We start from the raw sequence: 23362 nt of genomic DNA on the forward strand, positions 1-23362 counted from the left end.
ACGTCTCTGTGGGCCTCAGTTTACATCAGTGTAGAACGAGGGTGGGGTGGATTAGATGGTTTCTCCAGAGATCGTATGACCGGAGCAGTGTTAATCCTACACTGACCTCACTTCAGGAGCCCGGGGAGCCAGGGGTGTTTAGCTTTGAAGTGGGAGGGGCTGGGGCGGGGGTGGAGAACACGCCTTCCCAGAACCCGGGATGGCTACGAGGCTGAGACAACAGAGAGTCCACGCTACCGGGTGAGGGATGAATGAGTCTCCTTTGCTGTTCTCCTCCCTACCGTCTCATCCTAGACGCCTCCCCCTCTCCCCCGGGTTTAGCAAGCTACCTTTCATCAGCCGAGGCTTCGGGGAGCCGGGCGAAGGGCCGAGCATCCCGCGCCTGTCCCTGGGGACCCAGGTAGTGGCCCTGGAGTCCCAGGAGGGACCGCGGAAAGGGTTTTTGGGGTGGGCTGCTCTGCGTCTTTCTAAACCTCCTCTCCCCTGAGCCCAACGCCTGGCCCCCACCCTCCAGGCCAGCCCCGCGAGCTGGGGCCCCACCTGCGGGCCCCTCCAGACGGGGGCGGGGCCTCGCGGGGCTGGGCCAATCACCGCGCTCCTAGGCGCTTACCTGGTTCCCTACTTCTCCTCCCAGCCCTCGCTGGTGCTGAGAGTCAGTGCGGTTGTGGGGCGCGCAGACTGAGTCCTCGGCGGGGAGCGGAGCCTAAGAACCGAGCCCTCGGGGTAACTCCGGAGTGCCCGCTGCGCCTCTTCCCTCCCACCATGAGGATCCTTGCCCAGGGCTGCTTCCTCCTCGTCCTCCTACAGGTAAAGAAAGCTGCTGCCCCTTGGCCCGGCTCAGGGAGACTCTTCCCTCGTGGGCTGAAGGGCGCTGCCCCCGGGGAGTCCCGTCAAGGAGCCCGGCTCCTTCGGAAGCAGTCGTAGGAGCGAGCCTGAGGTTTGGGGGCTCCCCAGAGCCCGAGGAAGGACGGGAATTCCTGGGGGTTAGGGAGCATCCCCAAAAAGGGGTTGGTGGAGGGGTCGAGAAGAGACCGGGAGGCGATAGATGAGGAGCGTAGTTTGAGGGAGACCGTATTAGGCTCTAATTTCTGTCCCCCAACAGTTTTGCGGGCTTCTTTGCGCGGAGTCCAAGCCATGCCGGGAGGGCTTCGGGGAGACGGAGGTCACCTTCGCAGTTGAACAAACGGGGCTAGAGCCGGGCCAGGAGCTGGGGCAAGGTAAGAACCCCCCCCCCCCCTTAATCCACACCCTAGACTGGGATCCGGACCTCCATCCCCACCGCCATTCCCACCCAGACACAGTCGAGGCTGCGGGGTGGGGGGGTAGAGTGTGAGTGGAACCTCCTTCACACCTGGCACAGGTGCCCCTGGGGTGGGGGTGTAGGGAAGAACAGTGGTGTTGACTCTTCTCTCTTTGCCCGGGACAAAGCTCCCGGGACTCCGCCCCTGGGAGGCGGCTTCAGTCAGTCCCTTCCAGCCCTCTCTGCCGCTCAGGGTTGGAGGAGTAAGTGCCAGACACTGGGGAAAGTGAGCCTGCAGCCCCAGGCTTCACCCCCACCCCCACCCCTAAGTGGGGAGTGAGAGTTGGCTCTGGGAGGGGTCCCTGGAGCCTCCGCTTTGGCTCTGACCGTTGGCCCCTGGGGGTTTGCCTTTCTCCCCCAATTTAGGGAACACCTCGGGGCAGGCAGTATGCTTCCTTTGTAAAGTGCCCCTGCCAGCTTCCAAGATCTGTGCCCTCTCACTTCCCGACTCCTTTAATCCCCCCCACCCCCGTCCCTGGGTAGCTCTTCCAGGCTTTGGCTCTAGCCCAGGACAGCCCCGCGTGGGCCTGAGCTGAGCCTCCTTGGGCTTTGATCCTCCGGAGAGGAAACGGTTTATCTTTGCCTCGCCCTCGGGGTCTGGCTCGGGCTGCTCTGCCCAACATTCCTTTCGCAGCCTCCAGGGGCGGGCGCAGACCCAAAGTGCAGGTGTGGGGATGAGCACAGCCAGGCTCCCCTACAAGGCTCCTAATTGCCACAAATGGGGGCCCGGGCTTTGTGAAATGTGCATTGTGTTGGAAACAGAGGAGGTCTGTTTCAGCTCTCTGCACCCCCTCCTTCCCCAGCAGCTGGAATGCACTTTTAACCCTACCCTTGCTGGAGTGACTTCTCACCCAAAGCCATCCCTGGAAACTTGCAACAGGACACCTCTCTCTGGGTCTGGGTGAGAGCAATTACTCACCCGGCAGACCCCTCCAGTGGCTATAGTTTGGTCATGTTATGTAAATAGCAAAGGGCCTGGAAGGTTTCTGGGGAAGGCTTGCCTGGTAAGAGTGGTTAATGTAAAGAAGTGGAGATCAAAGAACACTTTTGATCTCCCAATAATCACTGCGTCACCCTTACCTAGTACAAAGCTGGAATTTGGGGGGGGGAGTGGCAGAAAGTTTGTGGAGGAAGGGAAGTCAGCCTTGGTGCTGAGAGCCATTGTGGGGTATGGACCCCCCAAATCATCAGAGAATTGCTGATTGTTCTTGTTTCTGGTTTGGATTTATGTCTTCAGCTTCTTTTGGATCTAGTCAAATTTGTATTCGTAGATTTAGGGCTCAAAGAGATCTTAGGCGCCATCTCTAGTCGAACTGCCTTATTTTACAGAGGAAGAAAGCTCTAAATTGGTGACTTGATCAAGATCACTGGGGTAGTAGGTGGCACAGTTGGGATTTCCACTCAGTTCAACTGATTCCAAAGCTAGAGATCTCACTATTACGCCACATGGTCTTGAGTGTTCCTGCTTCTCCCTTCTTGCACCTTGTTCCAGAGAAGCAACTTGCATGTAGGATTTTCCTAGGATCCAAAAAGCTGGGTTAGGAGACCTGACCTCAGACACCACCCAGTTGCAACCCCTTCATTTGAATAATTCACAATTCTGAGGTTTGCCAAGTTCTTCTGCCATAACAATGTTGAAGTGGGTTGAGTTAGTGGTGGCAGGGTGTGTTCCTAATTTTACCGAAGAGGAAACTGAGGTGCAGACAAAAGAATCAGTCACCCAAAGTCACGAAGTAGCAAAGCTGGTTTCAGATGCTCTGATGCTTCTGGCAGCTAAAATATGACTGGTTTTTGTGGGTTCCCTGTGTAGGAGAGATCAGAATGAATATATCCTTTGTCTTCTAAACATCCAACTGCAAGCCTTTTGAGTCTCTGCAAAGCCTTTCCCTAAATAACTTAGCAGATTGTCAGAACAATTAACACCCTTGCTAGAAAAGTTCCCTAAACCCTCTGCTATGGGGTCCAGAGGAAAGGCATTAAGAGGCCATGCCTCATAAACTTTGAATTCTTGAGTGCAGGCTTATTACTGGCGGGCTAACAAACTGTAACCACGCCAACCTGTAAAATGTTAACTTGGGCAACGTCCCAAATCAAATTCCGGCTCCCCATGGAAGCTTTATTGCTAACTGGTCTAAGGCTTTGCCAAAATCCCCTGTTCAGAACTGCAGATTGGGTCATCGGTTTTTTTGTTTTTGTTTTTTTGGGGGGGAGATTTTTTTTTTTTGTCCATAGAAGTACCAGAGAGTGTGCTGGAGTCTCCTAGTACAAGCCCATGCGTTATCTCCCTGCCTTATCTTCATTATACACCAGCGGGAAGATAACTGAAGCTTGAAGCTGTGCTGGGAGGAAGAGGAGGATGGAGGTGGGCCTAGAGGAATCTAGGTGTACATTTCACACTTGACTAAGAGAGGGAGGTAGAGATTTGTGCCCGAGAGAGCCTCCTAATCAAGTCAGGCATTTTATACCTTTTGGGGAAATACAGTATTCTTAATTGTCTGGTTTATGGTAGTGAAATGGGCACCAGATGCGGGGAAAACAGCTTTGCAATAAAACAGAGACTTGTCCAGCCAGTAAGTTGGATTCGTTTCTCCTTATCCTTAACCTCTCTGCACACACGCTGGGATTCTGGTGGAATTCTGGGTGATCCTAGTTGCAGCTTTGTGCCAACCTAGCCGTAACCTAAAAAACCCATCATATGCTGGACTATTTGAGAAGGAAAGAACAGCAACTACTCAGGATCATTTGAGGAAAGAAGCGGCTAATTTGGTTAATAGAACAGGATTCTAAGTCTTTTCATGGGAGCACTTAGTCCTGTAGTGGGGAAACAAATCAAGGATTTTTACATCTGTTTCTTAGTAGATAAGTCTTTGGGATTTGTTTGAAGCTCATGTCTTAAGTAATTGATCCATGGTTGCATGGTTTTCCTGTGGTCAGGTGTGGTGCTCTATTCATTAGGCCACACTATCTCTCTACTAGGCACACAGTGGATACTTGGGTCCTTTTCATTACTGATCAGTTTGTCCAAACTCTCCATTTCACAAATAAGGAGAAATGAAGCACTGAGAGAAGTGACTTTCTCAAGGTCACGTACGCAGAACTCTGGTCCCCTGGATTCTCTGCCCATATTCTTTCTACTCCTATTATGCTGCCAATTTGTTAATTAACTGTACATGGACCCACTGTTAGGACACCCTATTCCGAGTTGAAAGTGATTATGAAAACACCCATGAAGCATGAGTTCCCAATTTGGCTCTGAAAAGCTCACCTGTTACCCTTCTAGCTAGTGAGTTAGAATAAATTCTTTGGTAAACCCTGGTAGCCTGGAGGCTACACATGCCACCTTTGTTCCACAAATTGAGCTAAAAGCCTTCTCAAGTATAATAATACCTTGCATTTGTATGGTGGTTCTTATTTTCCAAAGCCCTGGAACTGCTGTGATGTTGTGTTTTTATCTCCCCAGCTCCCTTCCCCCAAACCTCCTCTTCTCCCGCCTCCGCAAGCCCCCCATCCCCCCCACCAAAAAAAAAAAAGGCCAAAAGCAAGGACACAGGAATTAGAATTCAAAGAACTTGGACTGGGAGATATCATATGCATATGCTCTTCTGTCACTAGTATAGGGAACCACCTTCTCCCACTGGTCTGCTTACAGATCCCTGAACTTTTAAAGAGTCTTTCCTTTGGCATTAAGCTTTGTTCTGTTGAAGCAATAGTTTTCAGACTTTAAGGTCTCCACATTCTTTACACTCTTAAAAACTATTGAGAACAAAAACAAACAAAAAACTATTGAGGACCCCAAAGAGCTTTTAAGTTGCTATTTACTTGATTGGAAAATAAATAAAAACCGATAAATTTTTAAATGATCTATTAATTTAAAAATAATAATAAAGTCATTACATGTTAACATAAATAAAAATAACTATTTCCCCAATCAAAAATGTAGTGAAGAGTGGTATCACTTTAGATATTTTCACAAATCTCTCTGTCTGGCTTAATAGAACGGATAGGTGGATTTTCATATTTGCTTCTGTAGTAAAATTTTTTAATGTAGTTTTGGTTGAAGTATATGAAGAAAATCTAGCCTCACACAGATATGTTGTTTTGGTTGAAGGTTATGAAGAAAAGAGGAGAAATATTTTAATAGACAAATGAGGTTTTAGCATTATTATGAGGGTTTTTTTGTTTGGTTTTGTTTTTTGGGGTTTTTTTTTTAGCGAGGCAATTGGGGTTAAGTGACTTGCCCAGGGTCACACAGCTAGTAAGTGTTAAATGTCTGAGGTCGGATTTGAACCCAGGTACTCCTGACTCCAGGGCCGGTGCTCTATCCACTGCGCCACCTAGCTGCCCTATGAAACTAGTTTTGACCTTGGGATGCCAGCAAGGGTCTTGGCAGACCCTTGGCAATGGTTTGGTTTTGTTTTGTTTTTTTTTGCGGGACAATGGGGGGTTAAGTGACTTGCCCAGGGTCACACAGCTAGTAAGTAACAAGTGTCTGAGGCCAGATTTGAACTCAGGTACTCCTGAATCCAGGACCAGTGCTTTAACCACTGCCCCATCTAGCTGCCCGGGCAATGGTTTTGAGAACCAACGTGTTAAACAACAGAAGCCAGGTGAGCACCTGATCCTTATCAGTCATTGACAACTTAGTATGAATGAATTTGTCTTTTCTGAAGGTAGGCTCTGGGAGAGGGGAGAAAGAGTCTTGGGATATCAGGTCCTTGCCTTGGGAAGGAAGAAAGCAGGGTGGATGTGTATTTTTTTTTTTCAAGTAAGAAGAGAGTCTCTAGAAATAATGCTTTCTTCCTGAATGTGCTATTCTCACTGATTTAGATCAGGAATAATTATAATTTTCCTAAGCAAAAAAGGGGGTTGGGAGTTCTAGATTCCATTTGTCAGAATGAGGAGTGGGACTAGGGTCCAAGTTAAACCATCTATTCCTAGGCTTCATAATAAACTGAATATGAATTAACTTCCCCTTCTAAGTTACTGTTGTGTTACTGAGAATTGGCTGCTGAAGTTAAGAGCATGGGCCTAGAGGCAAGTATTTGTCCCCATATCTCTAAGGGGACTCAGAACTAAGAGAGCAGTAGCCTGTTAAGGGATGACCCGTGCTATATGTTGGACCCCTTGGAACAAGCTAGAAAGAGGAAAGCTATGAATTGATTGAGTAATATGTCTTTTGATAGACTCAAAATATTATTTCACCGAGACAGAGGGAAACTCCAGGGAAATTTTTCATGACAGTTTAAAAAAAAAAAAGCCTTTTATCGATGATGCTGAATCATGGCTCCTTCCCCAGGCTGGCTCGCCAACAGCCAACACTGTGTTAGTGCATTATCATTGAACTGGATTGTATTTGGCCCGAAGCCTCTGGTCCTAAGGACAGGAAGGCAGCTTCCAAGTGGTTCTTCCAAAGCCCCCAGGATTATGAAGTCTGGCTTCCAGTGTTGGAGGGCTTCAAGATGCATTTGCTGCCCAGTCTGGATTTTTAGCATAAGAGTAACTTTGAGCCCCATGAATCTGCCGCGTAGGAGACCACACCTTAGAAGGCATTGTTCTACAGCTTTGCCATGGGAAAGTCATGTTGCTGTTGATTGCTGTAAACTCCTTCCTGTCTCATCATGAGATTGGTGCCTTTGGGAACAGGTCCCAAATCTCTGGTCTCCCTTCCCACCCCATTGCAGGGTTTCCTGTTTCTAGGCTACCGAGCCCTGGGTGCCCTTTATTTCCCATTGGGAAAGAAAGGAAGGAGTTTCTCCGGAACTTCTGAAGTTGGGAACTGAGTAGGAGCCTGTATCCAAGAGGCCCTGTGGTATAGTGGGTAGAGTACTGGCCCCCATTGAAGTGGGTGCTTGGATTCTGGTTGTATATATCACTGACAAGGTTTAATCTAAGACACTCAAATCTCAGTCTATTTAGGACGATTTATTATTCTTAAAAAAAATATTTTGATATTTGATGTGGTTGTATGTGTATATGTGTGCATATATATATAAATATAAATATATATATATACATATATATATATATATATAAAACCTATATCAGATTGCTTTCTGTCTTCAAGAGCTGGGAGGGAAGAGAGGGACAGAGAAAAATTTGGAACTCAAAATCTTATAAAAACAAATGTTGAAAACTATATATGTAACTGGAAAATAATAAAATACTTTAAATATTTAAAACAAAATAATAATTTTGTTTTTCCCCCAATTACATGTAAAGACAAATCTTAACATTATTATTATTTTTTAAATTTTGAGTTCCAAAGATTTCTTATTCTTGATCAGGGTTAATGAGACCCAGCATTCTAAGAAGCCCTGACTTTCACAAGTCAAAGGGGGCTTACTTGCTATGTGACCCTGGGTAAATTGCTTGCCCTGTCAAAACCTCAAAGGGAGCTAATGATACCTCTCTACTACCTACCTCCTCAGGTCGTTTCCAGGTTCAGAGATTGTAGCTAATGCATTTTGCAAACTTTAAAAACTTTAACTAAATATTGATGATCAAATCTGGCCTTAGACACTTGACACTTACTAGCTGTGTGACCCTGGGCAAGTCACTTAACCCTCATTGCCCCGCAAAAACAAAACAAAATTAAAAATATATATAAATATTGGTTATCATAGGAGGTCTATAGGAAGATGGGGAGACTGGGAGAGGTGTTTGTTTTTTTCTGACATTATCCCATTTCAGAATATTTGGTTCTGAGGACAGATTGTCTCAGTTCAGAGAGCTGCGGTCTAAATAGCAAAGGATGAATTTTTAATGTTTCGTTGTATTGTTTCTTTTTTCCTATGTGCCTCCTGGCCTGGGGCCATATGTAAGGAGTAGATTTCAGGGTTTCTGCACCCAGGCTGGCTGCGTAGATTTATTCTCGCCCCCCCCCCCACATCAAAACACTTTGACCATGCTTTGCTCTCAACCCCACCCCCATCTCCCTAAGGGTGTGTGTTCAGGTCCTTGTTTACTCTGAAAGTGCCACCTTGTCTTTGGGAGAATTTAATCAGTGCTTGTAGCACTTGTGACTGGACAATAAGAGATCCCTGGTACTTTCCCTAAAGAAGAAAAGTAATTCTCATTCTCAAGTGGCCTTGAATATTTCTTTTCAGGGGAAATTTTTTTTCCCTAAGTGAAATGTAATCTGGAGAAAAGGGCATTTTGCTAGTGTTTCTGAGAAGGTCACTCAACCACAGTAATTGGTAGAAAAGACCTACTTAAACGTTCAGCATTTCTTGTTCCTTAGTGTCTACATGGGGAGTAAAAGGGAGGGAGGCCTCCACTCAAGATGGTCCAGACAGTCTGGTACAGAGTACAGGATGCTTTGCTAGATTCCAGAGACCTGGATTCTAGGCCAAAATCTGTTGGTAACCAGCTAGGTGACCTGGGTGGACGACTTCATTTCCCTGGGCCTCAGTTTCCTTATTTGTGCAACAGAGGGTTAGATTAGATCGGGGTTTTTAACCTAGGGTCTGTGAATTTTTTTTTAATTGATAACTATTTCAGAATGATTAGTTTCCTTTGTAATCCTATTTATTTTGTGCATTTAAAAATGTGATCCTAAGAAAGGGGACTTCAGCAGACTCCCAAAACGTGCAGTGACATGAAAAAAGTTAAGAACCTCACCCCATTCCCCCATTAGATGTTCTGTTAGTGCTAGAATTTAGATTTTAAATGCAAGAATACATTCTTTGCTATGGATTGCTCCTGGCCTCTAGCAGCCTGAGTTTCAAAGTCAATAGCTTTGTGGTTTGGACAAGTGGAGAGATTAAACTGGTTCCCTGCAGTTCTGTGCTTTTTCTATACTATCTCTTAAGGTCTTTAATAGCGATAAACAGCCTTAATTATCTGAGGCAGGCTTAGCTGTTGCTTTTTCTCTACACCCACCCACCCACTGGCTGGTCCCTCACTCCAGGCTAATGTTTTCCTTACCCTTTCCCCCATTAGTCATCTGGCACTACCCACCAAAGTACCAGAGTTGCCAATCAAGGCCTCTGGCGCTAATCCTATGAGTTCAACTGGTTACAGCTCATAGGGTTTCAAGGTGGAAAGGACCTGAAATGGCACAGAGTCCTACTTTCCTCATTTTATGAGGAAACCGAGGCTATGGAGGTGAACCAACTTTATACAGAAAAGGCTAGTCTTGGGGGCAGCTAGGTGGCACAGTGAATAAAGCACTGGCCCTGGATTCAGGAGGACCCGAGTTCAAATCCAGCCTCAGACACTTGACACTTACTAGCTGTGTGACCCTGGGCAAGTTACTTCATCCTCATTGCCCCACAGAAAGAAAGGAAGGAAGGAAGGAAGGAAGGAAGGAAGGAAGGAAGGAAGGAAGGAAGGAAGGAAGGAAGGAAGGAAGGAAGGAAGGAAGGAAGGAAGGAAGGAAAGAGAAAGAAAGGAAGGAAGGAAGGAAGGAAGGAAGGAAGGAAGGAAGGAAGGAAGGAAGGAAGGAAGAAAGAAAGAGAAAAAGAAAGAAAGAAGGAAGGAGGCTGGTTTTATATGTGCTTTATATAAATATATTCATATATTTATATTATATATATTAATATACTAGGTACATACTAGGGAACTTTGGAGAATGGAAGGGGAGTTGGGAGAGAATGAAATCAAAGTCTCCCCAAAGCCAGGCCTGAGAAGGTGAGACTGTTCTGAAAGGTTGGAAATGGTTAACTTTTGGCTTGAAATTCTAGCCCTCCTTGGCCCCCTGACTCCCATCACATCCCTTCCACTTAAGGCATGAAAGCCCCTGCATTCCAGTTTCTTGGGCCAGGGGCTGGGGCTGGGGGGCCCTGAAGCCATTTTGTGCTTATCTTGGGAACCATCAGCAGCAGGGATCAAATTGCTGGGGAGAACATGTCAGCAGCTATTAACCTGGGTCTTAATGCTGTACCTGGAGAGGAAGGGGGGTGGGTAGGATGAGGAGGGGAGCTGGGAGGGAAGGAGGGAGGGAGGGAGGGAGGGAGGGAAGGAGTTGAGGCTGGATCCCAGGACTTGACAACTATGTAAGCTTGCATTTGTCATCCATGCCAATATCTATCCCTCCGGAGTGGTATTGGAATGTAACCTCAAGGCTCCCTCCCGCCTCCCCCTCCCTTTGCCTCAAGGACACCGTGAGAGTTCTTGCTGATATTTGACTGCAGGAGCAGAATTCTGGTGTGGGGGTAGGAGCGGGAGTACCTGGGAACCAAGAGCGAGTTCATCATCTTTCTGCCACTGATTTCACTGATGGAATACCATCAGACCCAGTCTAGAACAGGGCTTCTTCTTTTTTTTTTTAGTGAGGCAATTGGGGTTAAGTGACTTTCCCAGGGTCACACAGCTAGTAAGTGTGTGTTAAGTGTCTGAGGCCGGATTTGAACTCAGGTACTCCTGACTCCAGGGTCGGTGCTTTATCCACTGCGCCACCTAGCTGCCCCTAGAACAGGGCTTCTTAAACTTTTTCCACTCATGACTCCTTTTTACCCAAGAAATTTTTATTCAACCCCAGGCATATAGGTATATAAAAATAGGTGTGCGAATCAAACATTTACTGCTAGATTTTTGGAGACCCCCCACATTCATTTACAAGACCCCCATATGGGGTCTTGATCCACAGTTTAAGAAGCTTTGGTCTAGAAGGTCTGTCATTCTAAAAGGTCTGTCACTGGCAGAGCTGGGGGGGGGGCCCTGATGCTTCCAATTTAGAATCCAGTTAAGGATGTTTGGAGTTCTGTGGCAAACTAAAGGAGAGCCAAACTTCTGTGCTTGGAATAAGAGTTAGATGCAACTACGTGTCATCTCATCACTTCTAAAAACTGGCATTTGTTTTGGGGGGCATCTGTGTGGGGTCAGCTTTAACTAGGTCTGTTTCTAGTTGTGTCCTCCTGGGGAAATTAAAGACCTGTCTCTCAGGGGCAGCTAGGTGGCACAGTGGATAAAGAACTGGCCTTGGATTCAGGAGGACCTGAGTTCAAATCCAGCCTCAGACACTTGACACTTAACTAGCTGTGTGACCCTGGGCAAGTCACTTAACCCTCATTGCCCTGCAAAAAAAAAAAAAAAAAGACCTGTCTCTCATGGACAAGTTTAAACCAAGGAAGTGATAAACTTGGTTATGATCATCTGGCCAAGGGCATATTTTAATTTTATATATTATAATAATTATTTTATAGTATATATTATATAAGGTATTATAATTTTATGTTATACTTGTAATATAATTTTACATATTCTAATATAATTATATAAATGATAATATAATCAATTTGCTCACTTGAAAAATGGGTTTATCCTAAGACTGTAGATTTAGGGATGGAAGGGACCATTGAGTCCAACCCCCCTCATTTTATAGATGAGGAAACTGAGGCAGGCAGAAGTTAAGTGACTTGCCCAGAGTCCCACTATGCTTCCAAGGTGGGATTTGAACCCTGGTCTTCCTGACTTCAGGTCCAAGGCTCTATGATAATAATACTAACATTTATATAGCATTTACAATGTGCCAGACACTTTACAATTATTATCTTGCAATTAATTTTAAAGAACATACTCTTGATCCTCAAAACAACCCTGGGAGGTAGGTAGGTACTATTATTATCCTCATTTTGACAGGTAAGGAAACCGAGGCAAACAGGTGAAGTGACTTGCCCAGAATCACAGAGTAAGTGTCTGAGGTGGGATTTGAACTGAGTCTTCCTGATTCCAGGCACATGGCGGGAGGGGGATCTTGGACTGGCAGTCAGAAAAGACCGATGTTTGTTTTCTGGCCGCCACTACTTTCTTTTTTTGTTGTTGTTTTTTTTGGGGGGGGGTTTAGGACAATGGGGGTTAAGTGACTTGCCCATGGTCACACAGCTAGTAAGTGTCAAGTGTCTGAGGTCGGATTTGAACTCAGGTACTACTGAATCCAGGGCCGGTGCTCTATCCACTGCGCCATCTAGCTGCCCCCCACCCCCCCCCCCCCCCCGCCACTACTTTCAAGATGAATGACCTTGGCAAAGTCCTTCATCTTTTTAAATCTTATCTTTCTTTATCTGTAAAATGAAGATGATAATTCCTGTATTTCCTACCTCACCTTGCTGTTTAGTCAACCTTAAAATGTTAGAGCCAAGTTCATAAGCAAAAGTTCCCTGCCCTCAAGGAGTTCATAGTGGAAGTAGGGCGGAGAAACTGAATACAAAGAACTCTGAACAGACAATAGCAGCTAGTATCTATAGAACTGAAAGATCGGTATCTATCCTGTAAGCACTAGGTTCCTTTGGGGGAAAGCATTGTGGAAGGACTGGGAGCCTGTGGTTGTACTTGGGGAGAGAGTACAGTACAGGCATGGCCAGAGTCAGGTTAGGCCAGTGAGGCTAGACTGTTGAGAGTGTGCAGCAAGGTAAGTAAAGGGTTACAGTACTGGAAAATTAAAAGGAAGAGCATTAAGTGCCAGAGGATTTGATGGGGTGGGGTGGGGGGTGGTAAACAGGAAACCTCTGGAGTTCATGCTTTTTGTATCCCTAATGCTTAGCACAGTGCCTGGCACATGGTAGGCACTTTAAAGAGATAATAATTGTAAAGTGCTTTAGCACAGTGCCTGGCATATACTAGGCATTTTAAGGAGTTGATAATTGTAAGGCGCTTTAGCACAGTGCCTGGCATATAGTAGGCACTACATAAATGTTAATCATTATTATTAATAATACATGTTTATTGAATTGATTGACCATTGGGTAGGGATGACAGGGTCAAACCTGAGCTTTAGGAAAACTTCGAGAAATGTGAGCTCTTGTTATTGTTACCCTAATGTCAGAGACTCTCCTGAAGTGAATACTTTGGGAAAATTGTTTTTACTTCTCTGGTGCCTTGCCCCCCTCCCCTCTCCCCCTTAATCTGAAACCCACAGTATCTGGTATCCTCCCCCCCCCCACTGCACAACCCCCAGGGTATTGTCACCAACTCCCGTTCTAAGCACTGAGATTTAAGCGACTTACAGGCTTATTGTAAGTCAGGGAAAATGAAGAGACTTGTATCAGAGGCCCTAGAAAATTCACAGAGTAGCCAAAGGAGTAACCCTTATTCCAGCGACTTCGAGCAGCCTCCTCAGCTAGGCTATACTGGCCCATATTTCCCCTAAAGAGGTTTTCAGGGTTGCATCCCATCCTCATTGTTTAGCCTACACTCCTTAGCTCCTGGCAAACTGGACCCAATGCCCACTTAAGCTTGCCCCTCTCAGCATGGGAAGAGCTCCCTTTGGTTTTTCTGGATCAGACTTCCATTGTCTCTTGCCACCCTTCTCCGAAGGGGATGCTTCAGCCTCAGAGGTAGGTGGCAAAAGAGCTTTTTGTTTGTGACAAAGACTTAGAGACTCCTTCAATCCCACTAGACATGTCCAGCTATTCTGTGAAATATACCCAAGTACTCTGCTCTGGGGATCCCCCCATACTAAAGTTCTGCAAGCCTCTCATTCCCCCAAACATGCCATACCCATTCAGCAAAAGCGCTATACTTGTAGTCCAAGGGGGCCAGCATCTGAAGGGTTCCCTTGAGGTCCATACCAACCTCTTGTACTGGACTCTGAATAAGGAAAACCCAAGTCCAAATCCCACCTTAGACATTTACTTAGTTGAGTAACTTCCCTCTACTTCAATCTCCTCATCTCTAAAATGGGGATCATAATTGCACCTACCGAGAGCAGCTAGGTGACACAGTGGATAAAGCATGGGTCCTGGATTCAGGAGGACCTGAGTTCAAATTTGACCTCAGATACTTGACACTAGCTGTGTGACCCTGGGCAAGTCACTTAACCCTCATTGCCCCGCAAAAAAAAAAAATGCACCTACCTCACAGGGTTGTTACAAAGATCAAACAATAATATGTAAAATCCCTTTGCAAACCTTAAAGCACTTTATAAATGTTAGTTGTTATTATTAATAATGTTATTATTGGGGCAGCTAGGTGGCACAGTGGATAGAGCACCAGCCCTGGATTCAGGAGGACCTAAGTTCAAATCCGGCCTCAGACACTTAACACTTACTAGCTGTGTGACCCTGGGCAAGTCATTTAACCCCAATTGCATCGCCAAAAAAATTAAATAAATAAAAATAAATAATAATGTTATTATCTTTCATAGCTTCTTTCAATCCCCCAGATCCAGGGGCTGGTGGAAAAATCTAGGTAATAATCAAGGTATATTTCCTTGAAATCTGGCTTGGTAGGTGGGGGTTTTGAGAAAGCCAAGTACTTCCCCTGCACAGTTTCAAGGAAATGTTTGTAGTCCTTCTTACATTATTATTGCATAGCAAGTGATGTGTGTGTGCGCGCGAGCGCGTATAAATGAGACTGTCTTGGGTATGAAGGCCTATTATTCATAATTAACAAGAAAGCAATGGGCTTGAAAGGTGAGGGAAAGAAAGAGGCTTCATAGTTGTAAGAACTCAGCTGAAGTCTCGGTGTTACTCATCCATGGTAGATTTCTTAAATCTTGGCCAGTGTTTCCAACCTTACTGCTCTGGGCTGGCCTCAGAGCAAGATGGGTCTCATCTTGTTTCTGCAGGCAGCGGGGCAAAAACCCCATCAGACTCTTTGGACCATCCCACGCAGGCAATTAAGAGAAACACAGCTTCCTACACCCTTGCAACAGACAGAGTCAGGAAGAGAGGGAAGGTTCCGAGACTTCTCTTACCCAAGGGGTGTCGGGGTGGGGGGGTCATGTCTCAAGTGGAAAGTCGGACAGATTTCAGAAAGAAACATACAGTCCATGAGCCGGGACCTGGTTTTGGATGGCTTTCCTCTCCTTTCCACTTCTTCCCGTCCTCTTTTCTCTCCTTTGCTTTCTCCTTTTTCTACTACACCCCTCCCCGTTGTCTTTTCTCTTCCCCCAAATGCCATCGCAATGATTAAGAAAAGTACAAAATAGAAAGAATGGACTTTGAAAAGCCCCGCTTGACTTTTCCACTGCATGTATTTCAGAAGCCTGCTCCCCCCCACCACTGGAGAGATGAGGCTATCTTCATTTAACCCTTCTACCCCATGAAAATGTACCCAATGAAGAGAAGTACAGAGTTTTAGAGCAGGGTAGAATCTTAGATATCACCCCTTTGTATTGCTTTCTCTTAGTTTCCTCAATGGCCACTTGTTTTTACATAACAGTTATTTCTGTATATACCTTTTCTCCTCCACATGGCCCAAGTCCTCCAGTAACCTTCCCTTGTTTCAAAGGGGAAAAAAAAAGTTAAACAAAACTGATGGACAAGTTGACCTTCATCTCACAGAATATGAAATATACCATACTGTAGTCTCCCACCTTGTCAACAAAAGGGCCAGCTCCCTTCATTCTTACAGGATTGGGAGGTAGTGTGGTATATAGTTGGAGGTGTGGCATTTGATGTCAGGAAATGGGATTTGGATCCTGCCTCTTACTTATCCCTGGGCGATCTAGGGCAAGTCAATTTGCTTCTCCAGGTCTCAGTTTCCTTATCTGTAAAATGGATGATTTGGTCTTAAACTTTTTACCACCCGTTTTTGCCGGAGAAATATTTACGCAACCCCAGGTATATAGGTGTGTAAAATAGTTATATAAATCAAACATCTACTGCCAAATCTTTTGCAACCCACACACTCAGTTACACAACCCTTTATGGGATCTTGACCCACAGTTTAAGAAGCTTTGGTCTAGAAGACCTCTTTGAGCTCTGAATCCTATGATTCTAGGAACAAATTCAGAGAAGGGAAATCGGGTCATGATAGCAAGTGAGTCTAGATTCAAATCCTTTGACACCTCCTCCCTAGTCCCTTGTTCATCCCAGGCTGCCTTTTTTTTTTTTTTAATTAAAAAAAAATTTTTTTTTAGTGAGGCAATTGGGGTTAAGTGACTTGCCCAGGGTCACACAGCTAGTAAGTGTTAAGTGTCTGAGGCTGGATTTGAACTCAGGTACTCCTGATTCCAGCGCCGGTGCTCTATCCCCAGGCTGCCTTTTGGTGTTTTATCCAGGCACCTAATGAATAGCTCTGGTTCCCCAATCTTAATAATCCCCTGCAAAGGCTGGAGCTGCCGGGTGTGGGTCTCATGTTGTAGAAGAGGCATTTAGCTGACTTGTAGCAGTCCCAGGGGCCAAGCCCAACTCTGCCTCAAAGTCTCCCACGGACTTGGGAATGATGTGTTTAGTGTCTTCTGTTGCTGTCTTGTGCCCATCAGGGAATAAGAGGGATGGCCCAGCTCTCTAGGGGTCTGGGAGGAATAGCAGTAAGGAGTGTGCCCTGGGGAGGCTACCCTGGAGAGAAGAGGATCTTCCCAGGGAACTACCCTTCTCTTTCTCCCATCTTTTACTGTGTGTGTTAATCCAACTGGCTTTTCTATTTATTTATTTTTGGTGAGACAAATTGGGGTTAAGTGACTTGCCCAGGGTCACACAGCCAGTAAGTGTTAAGTGTCTGAGGTCGGATTTGAACTCAGGTCCTCCCGACTCCAGGGCCGGTGATCTATCCACTGCGCCATCTAGCTGCCCCAACAGTTAAGTTTTAATGCAGATGAAATGTCAAGATCCTCTCCAATGTAGTCCTGGGTGTTTTCCCATCCCTTCCTTCCCACTCCCAATACACCTTGTGTCAGAGTGGGTGTGTCTGCTTGCTTGATAAGTTCCTAATGTTAGGAGCTACCTATACAACATGGCATAGTGGGCATGGGGCACTGGACTTGAAGTCAAGAAGATCTAGATTCAAATCCCACCACAGATGCTTACTACCGGTGTGATTTGGGGGGTGTTACAACTTCTCAGGACTCAGCTTCCCTCTCTGTAAATGAAGATAATCATCTTTCGTATCTCATGGGACTGTTGTGAGACTTAGGAGAGATGTATGGAAAGGATGTGAGCTCTTCTATGAAAGTCTCTGGTTCCCCTTTGTGTCAACTGCTCTTCCTTAAATACTCAAGGTTTGCCAGGTTTGGCCCCATGGGTTATAAATAGAAAGATTTGGAAATGACAACTATCGGAGTGACCATAACTCCTCCCAGCTTCTGTTTACCTATCTGTAAAATGAGAGGGCTCAGATCATCTCTTAGTCCCTTCCTGAGAACACTTATCAGAAGGAACATTAATTTCCTTTCCTCTCCCTCTTCCCCCGAGGTAGGTTAAGTATGCCCATATTTCAGCTGAGAAGATAGAGGCCTGGATAATAGGAAGTGCTGTGCCCAGGCTCCCAGACTGGCCAAGTTCCTGACCTTCCCTGGAGGGAGAAGCAGGGTGTTTGTATAATTGTAGGATAAAAAATACAGCGCCCTAGAGCAGAGAGTGTGGGTGAGGTCTCACCCCCTGGTTTTCAATCCTGATAAGCTATGGGGTGTTTGGCCTTTCCTTGGGGCTCTTTTCCTCCAGGGATCAGTGCCTTCTTGCCCAAGTTGTGTTCATGGCTTCTGTTCAGGATGTGGGGCCAGACTTTGCTGAATGGGTGAAGGGAGCCCTGCATTATTGAGAGGGGAACTTTGAAACCCATCCAGGGATGTTCAAATTCCTCGGACTTCCCCTTCTCCTCTGGATACAGAGTGCTCTGTGCTGCAAGCCCACCCAAGAGTTTTAAGAAGTAATTAAAAAAACAACAACAACAATAGGGGAGCCTGCTAGGTGGCGAAGTGGATAAAGCTCCGGCCCTGGATTTAGGAGGGCCTGAGTTCAAATCTAGCCTCAAACACTTGATACTACTAGCGGTGTGACCCTGGGCAAGTCATTTAACCTGGTTGCCTCACCCCCTCCCCCAAAAAAGAAGTAATTGTAACATTTAAAGCCCCCCATCACCAAACCACCCTACGTTTATTCAGTATGTCTAACTTTTCATTTGTTGTCTCTCAATTTTATGTTTTCATTTCATGGGATCATAGATTTTGAGGTAGAAGGGACCAGTGGAGGTTACCGAGTCCAGTCCCATTATTTTACAGACAAGGAAACTGAGGTCTGGAGAAATTAAGTGATTTGTCCACTGCCATACATCTATAGTAGAGGCTGAGGAAATATTTGAACCCAGGTCTTCTCGACTCCAAGCTCAGAGACTTATCCATGTCAATACTCGTAACAGTTCTGTGTGATAGATATGATAGGCCCTTTTTTTTAAATTTTAAAGGCAGTCAGGGTTAAAAATGTCTGAAGTCAGGTTTAAACTCTGGTCCTCCTGACTCCAGGGCCTGTGCTCTATCCACTGTGCCACCTAGCTGCCCCAGGGTAGGTCCTTTTAACCCCACATTCTGGATAGGAATACTGAAGCATCATAATATTTCATAATTCTAGAACTGGGAGGAAGACAGTGGTAGTAGACAGATCACTGGACTTGGCATCAGAAAGAACTAAGTTCAAATCCTGCCTATTGACTATGTGACCCTGGGCAAGTCATTTAACTTCTCAACCCAGGGCAGCTAGGTAGCACAATGGATAGAGCACCAGCCCTGGAGTCAGGAGTACTTGAGCTCAAATCCGGCCTCAGACACTTAACACTTACTAGCTGTGTGACCCTGGGCAAGTCACTTAACCCCAATTGCCTTACCTTAAAAATAAAAAAAAATAACTTCTCAACCCCAGTTTCTTCATTAATGAAATGGAGATAATAATATCACTCACCTCACAGGGTCATTGGGAAGATCAAATGAAATAATATATCTGAAGTGATTACAAACCTTAAAAGGCTTATATAAAAATTAGCTATTATTGTTGTTGTTGCTGTTGAAGAAACTGAGGCCCAGGAAGTAGAGGCTTTCCTTCTACCTGTCTTTGTCTTGTATGTTCAGGTCAAATGAGATATTTGTTCAGCTGTTAGCACAGTGCCTGGAGTATAGTGGGTACTCTATACACACACCTGTATATATACACATAAATATATGTACATCCACACAGAAACATATATACGTATGTATATATATTTTTAAATTTTTATTAAAAAAAAACAAAAAAAAATTTTGTTTTTTGATAATAAACATTATTTAAAGTTTTGAGTTCCAAATTTTATCTCTCCTCCCCTCCCCCCTCTCTAAGGTGGTAAGCAATCAGATATAGGTTATACATGTGTGATTGTGTAAAACATCACCATATTAGTCATTTTGTATAAGAAAACTTGAATTTAAAAAATGAAAGTGAAAAATAGGCTGCTTCTTTCTATGTTCAGTCAATATCAGTTCTTTCCTTGGAGGTGGGTAGGATATTTCACCATTAGTCTAGAATGTAAGCTTTCTGAGGGCAGAAATGGCATTTTTACTTGTTATTCGTATCCCCAGGCTTAGCATAGTGCTTGGCACACAGTAGGCACTGTAGAAATGCTTCTTCCCTTCCCTGACTTATTTATTAATTTTTTTTTTTTTTTGGGTGAGGCACTTGGCTTTAAGTGACTTGCCCAGGGTCACACAGCTAGTAATTGTTAGCGTCTGAGGCTGGATTTGAACTCAGGTCCTCCTGAATCCAGGGCCGGAGCTCTATCCACTGCATCACCTAGCTGCCCCGCTTCCCTGACTTATATAGGTCGTCATTCACATTAGAAGATGAGCTTTTTGAGGGCAGGGGACTGTATTTTTACTTCTTTGTATCTCCAGGGCTAATGCTGAGCCTGGTACATAGGAGGTGGGAGTTGGGTCACACTGGTACTAAGCATCCGCAGTAGGGTGTTGGCCCTACTTTCCTACATTCAAATGACCAGTCAGACCCTGAGCTCTCCTGTATTGGCGCCCTGTGGTCTAGCTCCAGTCCCGTGCTTGGTGAGTGTCTATCTGCCAGCGGGGAGGCAGGAGGCAGCCCCCATGACTTCGCTGAGATCCATCTGAGCTGACTGGACTTGCCTTTGCCCAAGGCTGCTGGTGAAAATAGAAGTTGGGCTCATTCAATGGCGTTACATCACTGACTAGTGGGAGAAGGGGGATGAGTGATGATAAAGGTGGAATTCAGATCAATTTCATGTTTAAAGGAATGATGCAATCGGATGACAGGAAATGGAACTGGCACAAAGGGTAGTAAAACTGCCCCTGAGGCTTCGGGTTTATCATCAGCCTGCCTTAGCAGTGACTCAGTGGTTGGCTTTCAGGGAAGCGGCTCTTGTTCTTACAAGTGTCTGAGCAAACATCCGGGGTAGGGCTGCTGCTGCAGCTACAGCAACAGTTCTGCATTCCCCACCCCTCAAATCTGCCCTCCTCCCAGGACTGCCCCATTTGGGAAGGATTGGAGCAAAAAAGCCAGTCCACCACTGCCCTGGAGTTCTAGAGGCAACCCCTAACCCTCCCTACGCCTAAGTTCTCCATGAAGGTAGACCAGTACTCTCTACTTGCTGTCAAAGTGGAGGGACCAATCATTTATTAAGAACCTGCTGCTTTCTGCTAGATGCCCTTGAGGAGAAACAATCCCAGCCCTTGAAAAACTCAAGTGGACGTTAAGTGGAAGTGAGATAGCTGGATCCTCCAAACTCATTAGGTTTTTAATGCTTGGCTTGGCCTGGAAGAAGAAGAAGGGGGACATCACCACCCCCACTTCTCTATCACAATGCCTCACCACTTCTGCCCTGTGGTTTCCTGGAACAGTTGTCTGGGATGGTAGATGTCCAGTGAGATCAGCCTAACTGATGCTGTGTAGAGAACGAGTCCTTTTACCTTACCTAAGCCATGTCTGTGGGCAATAGGTCCTAGTAATCCAATATCTATGGCTCCATTCAGGCTAAGATGACAGGGTTTCCTAGAAGGAAGCTGGGTTGGACTCTGCTCTAATTCATGGACTTTTCCTGCTCTCCTCCAGCTGTTCAGGCCTTCTACTCTAAGGTTCCTGGCCATCTCCTCTGTAGACATATTTATCTAAGTATTTACCTGTTGGTCTCCCCTCCCCCCTAGAATATAAGATCTTTGAGGGTAGGGAATGTTTATTTTTTTTTTTATTGTAGGGCAATGAGGGTTAAGTGACTTGTCCAGGGTCACACAGCTAGTCAGTGTCAAGTGTCTGAGCTGGATTTGAACTAAAGGTCCTCCTGAATCCAGGGCCAGTGCTCTATCCACTGTAGCCACCTAGCTGCCCCGGGGGTAGGGAATATTTTGACCACTTTTTTAAATATCCACAGTGCTTAGCATAGTGCCTGATACATACACTAAGTCAATGTTTGTTGATTGATTGATTGATTTACACAGCAGCATGAAAATACAGGTCTACTGCCTATAAGAGTTGGTTAATCCACTAAATTCCTGCTAGGAGACTAGATAAAGGCTGTTTCTTATCAGATTTGGAGCATTTTATAAACCATTAGATAATCTCCAAATGGCAGGGCCAAAATCATTATTTAGAAAAGAGAGAGAGAAAAAGAAAAGAAAAGAGAGGAGTTTTAAGAATGAAGAAGAGGGGCAGCTAGGTGGTGCAGTGGATAGAACACCAGCCCTGGAGTCAGGAGTACCTGAGTTCAAATCCAGCCTCAGACGCTTAACACTTACTAGCTGTGTGACCCTGGGCAAGTCACTTAACCCCAATTGTCTCACTAAAAAAAAAAAGAAAGAAAGAATGAAGAGGTAACTTGGACTAAAGTATAAGTGGGACATTAGAGTACATTAGAAAAAGTCTGGGGCAGCTAGGTGGCGCAGTGGGTAGAGCATCAGCCCTGAAGTCAGGAGGACCTGAGTTCAAATCCGGCCTCAGACATTTAACACTTACTAGCTGCGTGACCCTAGGCAAGTCACTTAACCCCAATTGCCTCACCAAAAAGAAAAGAAAAAGTCTGAGGAGAGAAGAAAGTAACCTGAATCCTAGGTTCTATCACTAACTAGGTTGTAGATCTATAACTAAGGTGGGGTGGCTGAGGCTTTACCCGGGATCTCATATAAGGGGAGAACATTTCTTCCCCCACTATAATCCCTGGTCTCCCAAGCTGTTTCAGGATCCTATCACAGTGGTGGCTCTTTCCTGGGCATCCCCATGATAGGCAGCCATGCCTTGGAGGCCAACAAACCTCTCCCATGTAACTGTACCCAGAACATGCTGTCCTCTGTGCTGGCCCACTCTCCACCCTCCCCAACTGAATTTGCCTGGAATTCTTTTAGTCACTCCTCAGCCAGTTAGTCTGGGACCAAATAGATTTTAGGCAATCTTGTATTCCCTCTGTGAGTTTCCTCCTCGATTAAAAATCTGTGATCTTTGCCCTCCACCAATCCTCATGAGTTGCTTTAGCCAAGAAATCATTACCCTGTGGCGACCTGGTGTAAGCCTTCCCCCCAAACTTAGCTAAGTTGGTTCCCTGCCAGTAGGCTTTGCCCAAGCCCCTTCTAGAAGCCTTCCCAGCCTGGCACAAAACTTGCCAGAACTTGTGTCCTCCTGGCATAGCCCCTGAGAAGCCTTCATTATGCCAGGATGAGGTAACTGAAGACTTTAATGGAAATCACCTTGCTTAAGTGAAATCACTATAAATAGTGTAGGGCAGGGAGCATTTTGGAATTTTACTTTTTTTTTTGTATTAAGGATCTTGCCTGGGTGGGAACAATTTATGTTTCTATGTCCTTGCAAATGAGTTAGCCAGGGGCAGCTAGGTGGCGCAGTGGATAGAGCACTGGCCCTGGAGTCAGGAGAACCTGAGTTCAAATCCGGCCTCAGACACTTGGCAACTTACTAGCCTCTGTGACCTTGGGCAAGTCACTTAACCCCAATTGCCTCACCAAAACAAACAAAAAACCCCAACATCATTACAATTAGTTAGCCAACAAGGAATTTTTCTAGCGCCAGGCAGTGGGCTAAGTACTGGGGATAAAAAGAAAGTCAAAAACATAGTCCCTGCCCACAAGGGGCTCCCACTCTGATGGGAAGACAGCATGCCAACAGTTATATGCACGACCAGGAAGGGCTTCCTGCATGATGTGGGATTTTGGCTGAGACTGGATTTGAGACTGGAAGCTGGGGGTTGGGGGAAACATTCTAGGTACCGAGGACAACGGGTGGAAAATGCCTGGAGATGGGAGAGGTTACCCCAGAGTGTATGAGGGTGAATAAGATGTAAGAAGCCTGGGGAAGGTTAGAAGGTGGTAGGTTATAGAGATCTTTAAAAGCCAATTTTAGGGGCAGCAGAGGTGTGCAGTGGATAGAGCACTGGCCCTGGATTCAGGAGGATTCCCATCCAAATCCGGCC

At 45.6% G+C, this 23362-nt stretch overlaps 1 protein-coding gene across 1 annotated transcript in view; it reads left to right on the forward strand.

Moving 5' to 3' along the window:
• Positions 1–221: 221 nt before the first annotated feature.
• The window catches only part of CDH3 (cadherin 3), a 51422-nt gene continuing 28281 nt past the window's right edge, over positions 222–23362 (forward strand). The window contains 3 exon segments of the mRNA XM_043990009.1: positions 222–240; positions 635–807; positions 1103–1217. Of these exon segments, the coding sequence (XP_043845944.1) occupies positions 763–807; positions 1103–1217 (160 nt within the window). The 5' untranslated portion in view covers positions 222–240; positions 635–762.

Source organism: Dromiciops gliroides, chromosome 2, assembly GCF_019393635.1.
Source record: "Dromiciops gliroides isolate mDroGli1 chromosome 2, mDroGli1.pri, whole genome shotgun sequence".
NCBI lineage: Eukaryota > Metazoa > Chordata > Mammalia > Microbiotheria > Microbiotheriidae > Dromiciops > Dromiciops gliroides.